This window comes from Mugil cephalus, chromosome 2, assembly GCF_022458985.1.
Source record: "Mugil cephalus isolate CIBA_MC_2020 chromosome 2, CIBA_Mcephalus_1.1, whole genome shotgun sequence".
In the NCBI taxonomy this organism is placed as follows: Eukaryota; Metazoa; Chordata; class Actinopteri; order Mugiliformes; family Mugilidae; genus Mugil; species Mugil cephalus.
In genome coordinates this window covers 29,187,381-29,199,418 of record NC_061771.1, presented here as the reverse complement: position 1 = coordinate 29,199,418, position 12,038 = coordinate 29,187,381, and the positions used below count along the sequence as shown (strand labels likewise).

Genomic DNA, 12,038 nt, shown 5'->3' with positions numbered 1-12,038 from the left:
AACATCGCTGCTAATTTCCCTCATACAGGCGTTTATCTGTTTCATGATCTGCTCTTTGTCATCATAATATCCGCTTTCAAAACGTTTGACGTGCAGGGTAAATCTTTTCTCGTCCAATTCGATAACGGGTTTCAGTCGCCTCCGGGGCGCCATGTTCCCACGCGTCAATCCAATGAAAGAAAGAGTTGTCTTTAGGAGTATTATACCACGTGTGTGGATAGGAAATTTCCGTCAGTGCCACCTGCCATGGGCCCTCCAGGTGGAGATGTTGTGCTAAATCCACTCGGTAGCTGGCTATAGTGTTTTCAGTAAACACATTGAGACTGGCGTTAGAGGGTAAAGTCACGTAAAAACCCTCTTCTGTTCTCGCGTCCATGACTGTTTGTGATACGGAGACTGTCACGAGCAATGACTTTATACATCAATCAGCTGACCTGCGGCTACCCAGCTATTAAATTTCTCAGGCCAGTTTTTCCAACGCACCAGAACCTGTTTTCTACCACGACTAGTGCGCTCATCCAGAACGGCTTCCACTTGGTACGGTTTATCCTCGGTGACGGTTACTTTTTGTAGTTCGGCCTCATAAAAGGTTCCGTCGATAGGTTCCCCATCATAATCTTTTATTTTGTACACCGGTGGAAGGCGGGGAATACATTCTGATACGGTGAAAAGCTCGTCCGTGTAACTCTGCTCATACTTTTTGTCAAACACACCCCTCAGCTTGGAAATCCTCACTACATCACCCTCTTTTAAATTAATTTTCCACGTGTTTTTGTGACGAAGAGGAAATTTACCGTACAAGTTTTGAAATACCGCAGGAGAGTTCTCAGCTGTGACGTCGTTCGGTTTCATTTTTATACTCGTATGATAGCTCTCGTTATAACTTTTAAGCAGATCCTGCAAAACATCTACATATCGACGCGTGTTTCTGGCCGTAAAGTATCGCCACATTCTAGTCTTTAGCGTACGGTTGAACCGCTCGACGACGCAAGCTTTGAGGTCGCTAGCGGTGGAGAAGTGAGTAATACCGTGCTTCTTCATCAGAGCATTAAAAGTCTTGTTATAGAATTCTTTACCCGCGTCCGTCTGTAACTTTTCAGGCACTTTGCTCTCCTTTAACACCGAGGCAAAAGCCCTGCTCACTTCACTTCCCGTTTTTGTCTTCAGTGCTCTAGCGTATGCCTTCTTTGAAAAAATATCGATGACCGTTAATAAATACTTATACCCATCATTGAACTCTGTTAAAGCTTGCATATCACATAGATCCGCTTGAAACTGGTTCAGGGGCCGTGATACAAATACTCTGTTTCTAGCAAAATGTATCCTGGCCGGTTTGTGTAAAGTGTAGGCATCCTGCTTCGATAAAAAATCTTTTACTCGATCAATTTTTACTTTAGCCCCGCCTTCGTCCTGTACAGCTCTCTGAAGCCGTTCTACCCCTCCAAAACTTCCCGGATGTGAAGGTGTATAATATAGCTTTTTCATCAGGCGTTCTTCCTTTTTCTCCATCTTTCACCCTCGTACGTTAAAGAATGACGAGACCTCTTTACTGTTTTCGACTTTATAGTTTATTAACAAAAGGCATAAATGAAATCATTATTATTATTATTATTTCAACATTTTCCAGGTTTGGATGAGAACAGCGGCTGTGAATTTCCGATGTATAATAACATGCAATGTTTGCAGCACTTGTAAGATATCATCGCTCGGCCGATCTTGAACGTAATGGGACAATGCATCGACGATCAGAGCGTAAAGTGCCAACAGGTGAAACACATTCATTTCAACAGTTTCATCATCATTGATTATACCACAGAATGTATCCATCACAGAGCTTTCAAAGAATGATGTTACAGCCTTTTGCACAAACACTTCCCATTCAACATTTGTAGCCCGAGCACGTACTAAATCCAAAAACATTTCTAATTTTTTAACTTCGTCAGGTTTCGGGCTACCGCTGATTTTAAATTTTTTATCATCGTTCACTTTGTTGGCAACAGCTTGCTCTAGTATAGCAGATAGCTCCCACACGATGTACCTCAGCCTCACAGCCCTGAACACTATTCTCAAACAATTCCCCATGGTAAAGAACAAAAAAAACAACAACGACAAAGATGTAGATAAATGCACATACAAACTCAAAAAAGTAATCTAAAGATAAATGTGTTCTAAATAAGAAATTTATTCTGGCGGTTTTCAGGCTCCTCTCCAGGTATCGGCGACCATACGAAGTAGAGCTATTTTCATGATGTCCTCTCCAACCAGCGAATCGTACAGCTCACCGATTGTCTCAAAGATATTCTCACAGGACCTCAGGTCATGTAGCATGGCTTCAGCCGCACCTTGAATTCTGGATTTATCAACGGAGATACGAAGGCTAGTCAGCAGCTGCTGCAGGGCCGGTATAAACTTCGGTGTCCAGAGTCTCCTCATCAGCCGGTGAAAGTGACTCCTGTAGAAGAAGCTGGGGACCTCAAAGAGGCACTCATGGTTCGTCTGGCTAGGGTGGTCTACCTGACAACCGAAGCAGATCTCACGACGAAACTCCTGCAGGACAATGTTCAGCAGATGGATGATCCCGGCTTTAATATTTTCTTGGAGGGTGGAAGACAGCAGCCCAGCATCCAGCTGGTCTTCAGTAGTAGGCTTGGGGAGGCACGCCGCAGAGCTCTCCTCTTCTTCTACGCCTGACCCAGGAGATGAAGGCGGAGTGGGTGGTGGAGTCTCCTCTTCCTCTTCCTCTTCCTCTACGAAAGGAGATGAAGGAGGAGTGGGTGGTAGAGTCACCTCTTCCTCTACGAGAGGAGACGGAGGTGGAGTTGAGTCAAAGGCGAGAGACATGATGCTCAAAGTTGAAGTTGGTGTCTTCTTCGGACCTGGGGCTCGGGTGTTCAAATTTATGCTGTGGTCAGGGAAGTGGGCGGGTTGGGGGGAGTGGCCTTGTAGTCCTAAAACAGATGAGAAATGTCTTTTCTCACCAGCGTCACATCTTTCCAGAGGCGACTGTTTTGGAATAGAGCGGTGATGCGATCGGCCGATTCATCCAGCATCTTCATCCACTCAACAACCGGCACACTCAGGCACCTGAGAAATACCCCATTTTCAGAGCTGAAACGCTCCAGCACCAGGTGGCCGCCTGGACTTTTCTTCCCGTGCATCTCCAATTTTACTCGGTAAAACCATTTACTGGAGCTGTCAGATTTGGTCTCCCATATTATCTTGATGAATTTTTTGATTTCTTCTTCTCCCTCATGGAACTCAAAGGCATCCCCCTCCTCCTCCTTCAAATGGGCTTCTCCCTCTTCGTTTAGCATGACACAAGATGGAATGCTCTCGCCTCTCATGCATCTGGCCACCAAGCCGTTCAGTACTCCCCAGTCATTGGAAGTGATTATGGCATTCGGTGTGTCAGGACTGAAGGTTTGTCCCGGATAGAGATGATACATACAGACTTCAGCGGTGTGATAGTTGAAAGAATAGCCAAATTTCTCACCCGTCTCCAAATGCCACTCTTCCTGGAGAGGGCCCGTTGGCGGCTGCTGGAATCTGCACTTAAACACCATCAGTTTTCTCGGCGCCATCCCTGGCAAGGCTTCCTGAATGACGCTCACAGGCGTCTCACTAATGATACCGGATGTGTAAGTTCTCTTGCTCATTTTTATTTTTCAAGTCAGGCGCGGACTGGAGAATGGACTGCAACGATCTTCAGTTATCATTAGCTTTTCACTTGGCCGGAAGCATGGGCGGGGTCGGGTGGCATCACGTGACTTTCATAAAAACATGTCTGTGTGTCTGTGTGTGTGTGTGTGTGTGTGTGTGTGCGTGTGTGTGTGTGTATGTGTGTGTATGTGTGTGACTGGGGTCTGCGCGCGTGTGTATCTGCCTGTGTGTGTGGATGGGGGGGGGGGGGGGGGGGGGGGGGGGTCGTGACCCCGCTGACTCATCTTAAAAAGATTCTCACACAGACCCCGACTTCCTACCCCCAAGGAAAGTGAAATGCCACAACAGCCAATCAACGTTGGTTACGCCCACCTTGAAAGTTGCTGACGCCTACTTCCTCAGTCACGCCCACCTTGAAAGTTGGTGACGCCCACTTCCTCAGTCACGCCCACTTCCTCAGTCACGCCCACTTCCTCAGTCACGCCCACTTGATCGGTCACGCCCACTTGATCGGTCACGCCCACTTTGATCCATCAAATTCATTCGATTAAAAAGTGACAGATGGTGTTTTTCTTTCTTTTTTGGTGTGAGGCAGGATCCAGGACAGGTCTCCAGTCTATCTCAGGACTAACACAAACTCCACACGGAAGAGACCCAACGAACCCAGAACTTTCTACGGATGAACTTTTGAATTTTCATGCATTTCAATGAGTGGCCTATAAAGGGTTAACCCGTGCAGAAGTAAAGAGTTAAATCCTTAAATTTAGACGTAGCTGTGCCTCAGAATTAAAACTCTCAGTAAGACGGTTCTGGGTTGACCGAACGAATGAATGAATGAATGAATGCTTCAGCTTTTAATTCCTCCAAGAAATATCTTTTGGCACCAGCTGTTTCAAACGCACGTCCAGATTAAAAGACGACGAGGGTCCGACTGAGCCCAGTCAGCCTCTTGCTGCGGTGAATCTGCAAGTAAACTGAAACCAGTCTGTGCTGTAGGTTTAACTGGATGACTACATGCACTCTTTTCAATCCAAAAAAAAAAACCCTACCACACAAACTAAGAGCCGACACATGGGACAAGTAGCGAGAACACAGAGAACAGATGGCCGGCAGACTGACTGACTGACTGACTGAAATACAGCACGCTGAATATTTTATGCTGTGCACAGTCTCCTGGAGGCCGCACATGAGCGCATCACTGAGAGAGCAGAGGATGCAGAGGGAGATAATGAAGATTAATGGGTTGCACGTTTTATATTTGACGCATAATTCAATTCCTTTTAATAGAGGACTTCGCTCAGCAAATCCAATTAAACTGGGACTCGGCCCCTTCCATCGATAAAAGATCTCTTTAAGTTCGCGGCGATGCTGAGATTATCTGCCAGGGGGAATGTGTCACAGTTTTAGCTTCCCATCTGTCGGAGCCACACTGGCCCTGGCACTGGTTTCGACGTAGCTCATACCGGCACACTACTGCTGCCGTGGTTCACAGCGGGGAAGGTGTTACTTGGCCGGTCTCATTCGTGCCAGACACACTGCTTAGCATGCAGGCCAAAGAACCCCTCTACGCGCCCTCCAGACCGGCAGGCTCTGGGCTACAGGTCTGCGCCGTATTTAAAATGCGGTCACATCAGAGTTTCGGATGTGGCTTTCTCTCGGGGGTTGTGACTTCTTCTACACGCCAGTCTCTGATTGTTTTCTTTTTAAATACACCATCTAGATAGAATCACTCTCAAAGATGGCCACTTCAGAGACGGGGGAGGAGAGTGTACCAATGAATGCCGACAGAGAGGCAACGGGCTACTTGCAGGGAAGTGAAGCGGAGAGAGAACCGGCAGAGCAGAAAATGGTAGAAGTGATGTCAGTGGAAAGGTGATGCAGGGGTGAATGCTGCATAGAGGCTGTCAGAGGAGAATACACTCATGTCTTAACTCTGATGATGGTCAGTGTTGAGTACGGTGGCCCTGAAGGTCAAAACACAACGACATTTTGCAAAAATTTACGAGTAATCTGACTGTTTCCAAACCAGATTAAAGTTACGTATCCAAGTCACTGCGCTTTACTATTTTTCCCTGAGTGAAAAGATATATTTTTGCTTTCCTGTTGTATTTACTGATACATGGTGAAATGTATCAGTGAAAAATGTGGATTGCACGCGACAATGATCCATATGAACTAGTGTGGATTTGGAAAAGCGGATTAGCCTCAGTTTCAGTTAGTTTAATTTAGTTTTAGGTCATTTCAGTTACGTTAAATGTGGCTAAATAAAAGATGCTAACGCTAAGAGCTTTACTGAGAAGTGACATTAGCCAAACAAGTTACTGTCGGCTGTAACTAACATTACGCCAAAACAACAACAACATCCACAAACTTATCTGACAGCCCTCCAGAACGTAACTTAAGAAGTAACTTAAGGTTTGACTTCATCAAAAAATACAGCATAAATTAATATAACCTGACACTAAATGTGAACCAAAACACCAGGTTTCTGTGTCTGGATTCAAGTTGTTTCTTTATAATGCAGCGATACATTTACTTCTCTTTTCTTTGGCACATATCTGTAAAAATATAAAATATATCTCTGACTGCTTTTCAAATCTGTTGGTTCAGTCAATCGCACAACAGCTCTTCGCCTTTTTTAAAATTAATTTTACAATTTAGACGCTATTAAAGCCTATGAATCAAACTAATGCTGCTAATTTTGTTCAACTGTCACTTGTTGCCACTCGGTGGCCGTAACCATGGTGACGCCCGCTCGCTGTGACGTCACATCACATCCACGCAGCAACAAAAACATTAATAAGGTTAGTTTTAAGACAAGTTTGATAAAATTCAGTTCCAGTAAAGTATATATTGGCAGTTGTCGGCAGCTGCTGAGTGTAACTCATAAAGTAACTTGTAATCTAACCTAGTTACTTTTAAAATCAAGTAATCAGTAAAGATACTCCTCTATTCTCCATTCTTTCCGACGCGGTTTAAACCTCGTGCACGGACACAGCTGAGTAAACAGGAAATGAACACCGTCATTTCTTGACCGGCAGCGAAACAACAAATCACATCAGCTTATATCGCAGCACGGTTCTGTCCAATCAGAAACCAGAAGTGTTGTCCCTGACACTTCCATTATGTGAAATGTTGTCGTGTTTTGACCTCCAGGGCCACCGTAGTTAAGGCTGAGAAATGAAATGAATCTTAATTGGCTTAGCTGCGCCACACATCCCAAAGTTAACTAATGTGCAGCCCGGACTGAGACAACCAGCTCCAGAGATGGCTTGATTTCAGCCTCCACTGCGCTTTAACGTCACTTTAATTATTTAAATGTCAAAAGAACACACAAAACTGTTGTTGTTGTTGTGCAGGAGCCAAACGTCCATTATAGCGACGCACTGGTGATGAAAAACAGCACGTGTCAAACACATTTTGACATATTTAGACACCGTAAAGCTGGAGCATCAGCTACTGCGGGACTATCATTGAGATTAACGAGAGGGGCTGCATATTTTTATTTTTTTTTTTTAAAGCTGCCGCAGTGCCGGAAAACTCGCCACGAACAGAGAAAGACAGAGGCAGCGGGGGCGAAGGAAGTGAAGACGGGAAAGCCTTTGCTTATAATCCTCCTCATATTATCCTGATCCCTCTGTGGCACACGGATCATGCTTGAGTTCATCCTCACGGAAACGTCCTCCATGCAAACAGTCGTTTGTTTCAATTAGCAATAGACTCAAATAACGTCAAGAAATGTGTTTATTATTAGAGTTGCTGCAAAGTAAGAGAAACTTTACAAAAAAACAACTGAGTCTCCTGTTAACTGAGAGGGCCTCGGCCAAGGTGTCCTCTTGTTTACCTCCTTCTCTTCCTGTCCTCACCACAAACACAGCAGGAAAAAAAAAGTGCTGAGTATGCGGATGTCTAGGGAGGTCTGTCTGTGATTGGCCGATGCCCACCCCACCCATTTCAGACGCTATAATAAAGCAGGAATGAAGCGCTGAGTGCGCGCATACACAGAGATGACTCCTCCGCTGCAGCAGCGCCAGGTCTCAGTGTTTTATTGGTGCAGGAGAGAATCTGAGTCTGAGCAACTTCAGGCTGCAGAGACGTGGATGAAGTGTCTGAAGCGTGAAGATTTTTAGCCCAGACTGCATATTAATATAAACACACCGATCAGCCACAACATTATGACCACTGACAGGTGAAGTGATAATGTTTAAACCATCTGGTGACAATTAAATCAATAAAATGTTCTGCTGGGAAACTCTTGGACCTGGCATTCATTCATGTGGATGTTCCTTAGACATGTAGCACCCACCCAGACCAGAGCAGACACCCCCCCACCCCATAGCAACGACGAATTCCCAGCAGGATGACCAATCTATTTAGGTTAGAAAGGTTTCTGTGTTTGCTCTGTGGGAGTAAATCACGGCAGATCCTAATATTGTTTTAGTTCACGCCATTAATATAAATCTCTCAACTGTTCTTACCTGAAATCTGAATATTTTACCTGAACTTTTGCATCTCATCTCTGGTCTTGTGGTCATGGCTCATATTTATCTGTTTCTACACTCACATTCAGTCTTTGCACCAACTGACTCTCCTGTAATTACTATAATTAGCCTACTGACAGTTTTCATTCATCCCTGAAACAGTGACTCTAAACAACGAAGAGTTTGAGCTCTATCCGTTCATCATTCAACATGCATCATCCATGTTGTCTTGTCCTCGTGTCAAGTTTAGATGCTGCATGTGCGCTTTGACGTAGTGTCGTTACTCTCATTACTGGAGTTGTCACGATGCCACCAACAAACAAAGCAATAGATTTACATGTGTCCTGCATCTTCACATCTTCATGCAGGTACCTGAAAACTACACGTCGCCATGGTAACCAGTGGGATGCAGGTTTCTCTGAGTGGCTTCAGTAACCTTCAGCGGGATACTGAATCCCTGCACGTGTTCACGCTCTGAACTTTACAGCTGATACAGCTTTACAGCTTCCTCGCTTTTGATGAGGAAGTTATTTTTTCAAGTCTCACAACTCTATAAGTGCACGACTTAGGTTCTTCTTAATAAACTATCTCTATAAAACTATCTCATATTTGTATTGTTTGAATGTTAACGGCCATTGTTCACACTATTGACAACTTTATCCCGAGGCTGCCCCAAATGTCGCCCGCTGAAATCATCAGGCCACAAACTCCCCTCACCTTTCTTGAACTCCTCCAGCATCGCGTCCAGCTTGGTGTCGTGGAAGACGCAGTGCAGCGGGTGCTTATAGAACTGGGTGATGGTCTTCAGGGAGGTGCAGTCGTCCGGGTCCACGAACGCCAGGTCCTTGACGAACAGGATGTCCACGATGTTGGACCTCTCGTTCTCGAACACCGGTATCCTCGTGTATCCGCTCTGCATGATCTCCGACATGGTGTTGAAGTCCAGCACCGCGTCCGAGGCCAGCATGAAGCAGTCGGTGAGCGGCGTCAGGACGTCCTCCACGGTTTTGGTGCGCAGCTCCAGCGCCCCTTGGATGATGTTGAGCTCCTCCTTGACCAGGTCGTGGTACGGGTCGGTGACTCGCAGCATCTCCAGGAGTTTCTCTCTGGTGTAGAAGTTGGAGATCTCCTGGTTGAGGATGAGGTCCAGCAGTTTGCTGATGGGGTAGGAGATGGGGAAGGAGAGCACCATCAGCAGCCGCGTCACCCAGATGGTTTTGGAAGCGATGGCCAGGCCGTGGCGAGATGCCACCGAGTGTGGGAGGATCTCCCCAATGAAGAAGATGCCGAAGGCGCAGATGACCGTGGAGAGCCAGGTCATGCCCAGGATCTGGCACATCCACACGGCCAGCGAGGCGTTGATGATCGCGTTCCCCAACAGTAAAGTGCACAGAACGTAGTTGCCGTGCCGGCGCACGGACTCGATTTTCCGCGCGTAATTCTGCTCCGCGTCCGTGCCGCTGTTTTGGATGACCTGGAGCTCCACCGGATCCAGCGCCAGCAGGCTCAAGTTCAGCCCGCTGAACAGAGCTGACAGCCCGAGCAGGAGGACCGAGACCAGCACTTGCAGCCAGAGCTCCGGCACAGCGGAGCGCTCGCTCACGGCCACCCAGAAATCCCTCGTTCGGTAGTGTTCCCACTTAGATCCGTCGAAGGCGCACATGGAGTAGTATTTGATCTTCTCCCCCCTGCGCAGGTCTTTAGCCAGCAGCTCGACCAGCACCGAGTTCTGACTGGAAGCGGACTTGAAAGAGCCCAAAACCTCGATGTCGGACGTCCTGGCGGTTTTGTCCATGCACATATTCCGCTTGGGGTGAACTTGTCCCTCTCGCCCGGGAGTCGGCTCCTCGATGAAGGCGATCCAGGGCGCGGCATTGTTGGCACGGGTGCCCGCGGTGCGGTTGAGCCTCTGCGGGGAGGTGGAGTAGTAAACCCGCAGCATGAAGCGAGTTCCCTCGGTGGCTTTCAGCACCCCGTCCGCCACGGACAGCTCCGCCCCGGTCTCCTCCGGCCGAAAGCCGAGCAAGCCGAGCCCCGGGGCGGGGAGCAGCGAGCAGGCGCCGAGGCAGAACAGCAGCATGCGGGAGGGAGAGAGCGGAGCCCCGGGGGAGAGGAGAGCTCCCGCTCGGCGCCGCGCAGCCGCATCCTCCGCAGCCATGATGCGGTGTGAGGCGCTCGGTCGGTCCAGGGCTCCCGGGTCACGTGGTGCTGCTGCTGCTGCTGCTGCTGCGTGGTTCCGGTCCATGTGGTGGAAGGAGGGACCATCAGCTCCGCGATCACCGTGTTCTTGTGCAGCACCATGACGTAACTTTCCAATAATAGCCGCCACACCGCTGCGATCCATGTTTACATTGTTTGTTGGTGTAATCGTTAGGGCTCAGTTGCGCTTATTTTCTTTTCGCTGCTGAAACGCTGTTTAATTAAAGTATAGCACCGGTGTATTCACATAACCTGATATAAAAGAGAACCCGTAGACACATGCTGATCAGGCATATAATTATGACCATCTAATATTGTGTGTCCAGGTCTGGTCTAGGTGGGTGCTACAGGTCTAAGTAACATCCACATGAATGAATGCCAGGTCCAAAGGTTTCCTAACAGAACACGGTGTTGTCACAAGATGTTACTCCCTTCGACTGGTCATAATGTTTTGGCTGATAAGTGTACATAACAACAGAAACTCCCACAAACGAAGCCTAGTAACAGTAATTTCCCCGGAAGCTTCACTGAGTCTCCGTGTGTTCATCTTAACTAAACTTCAGTTCGCTGCTCCTTTTAAAGCGAGCTGGTCTCGTGTCGGTATCTAGTTACAGTTTTTTTGTGATCACACGCTGCACTTTCCTTAATCAAATCACCAGCTATCGGGAGTGTAGATTTCACCGATGAGGGGAAGCCATTAAGTGGCCAGTTAGGGGACTTTTAAATCGTTTAGCAAAACCAACTAAAGGATATAAGTATTTAATGTTCAGTCTGAATCATCGCGATGACAAGAGCAGTTCCACAACATTTCCTGTTAGTGGTAACCAGGTCAAAACTTAAATGTCTCATTCAGAGTTTTGTGTGTTATTGCAGCTAAAAATCATTTGGTCTAATAACATGATTCCCCCACATTTAACATCAGACTGTCACAAGGCAACGCAAAACAGACCCAGAGGCAGAGGAACAGTGGTAAAAAGTGATATTATTTTAAAACTGTCAGGTTGAGATGGGGCTGAAGAAGATGGTTGTCATGACTGGGAAGACATAAAGAAAAAAAAAACAATGCGAAAGATGGAAAGACAGATGCACCCAAAGATCAGAGTAGATGTTCTGAGGACAGGCCGCAGGTGTGAAGGTTGATTGGATTGAAAAAAGACCCCAGAGACTCATTAATAGGCAGAATAAAGACAAGAGACATGAGAGAAAACACAGAGAATAAGGGGAAATAACACACAACTATGATACAGGCCATAAAACCAAGATGAGCAGTGTACCTGAAATTAAAGGTGTATCCTGTAAGGTTTACTTATAATACATCTGAAGGTTCCCAGGTGAAAATACAACTATTCTGCACAAAGTTTACACGCAAAAATCATTGTCATAGGTCAGTAAAATTATTCCAAAAAAGGAAAAGTTATGTTTTTGTAGATCTGTGGTTTGTCAGCTGGTTCAAAGCAGGTTGTTCTCCTGCTGGAGCCTGCAGCCTGGAGCTGTCCCTGGGTACGAGGCCTCCTGCACAGGTCGCCAGTCTATCATCGTGGGGCCGACTCGCTTAATTACGGAGTGAGATGAGTCTCGTGATGAAAGACGGAGCAGCTGGAGGAAAAAGAAGCACGTGCACAGGGAGCAGCCTGCAAACTAAAGGCCGCAGCCAGAGAAGCGGAGCTGTGAGGGGTCGATGCTAACCGCTGCAGCACC

The 12,038-nt window shown here is 46.9% G+C and overlaps 1 protein-coding gene across 1 annotated transcript in view; it reads right to left on the bottom strand.

Annotated features, from left to right (window-relative positions):
- LOC125001655 (metal transporter CNNM4-like) overlaps positions 1-10,599 on the bottom strand; it is a 35,940-nt gene extending 25,341 nt beyond the window's left edge. The window contains exon 1 of the mRNA XM_047577252.1: positions 8,859-10,599. Within this exon, the coding sequence (XP_047433208.1) occupies positions 8,859-10,485 (1,627 nt within the window). The 5' untranslated portion in view covers positions 10,486-10,599. The remainder of the gene's footprint in view (positions 1-8,858) is intronic.
- Positions 10,600-12,038: the final 1,439 nt, after the last annotated feature.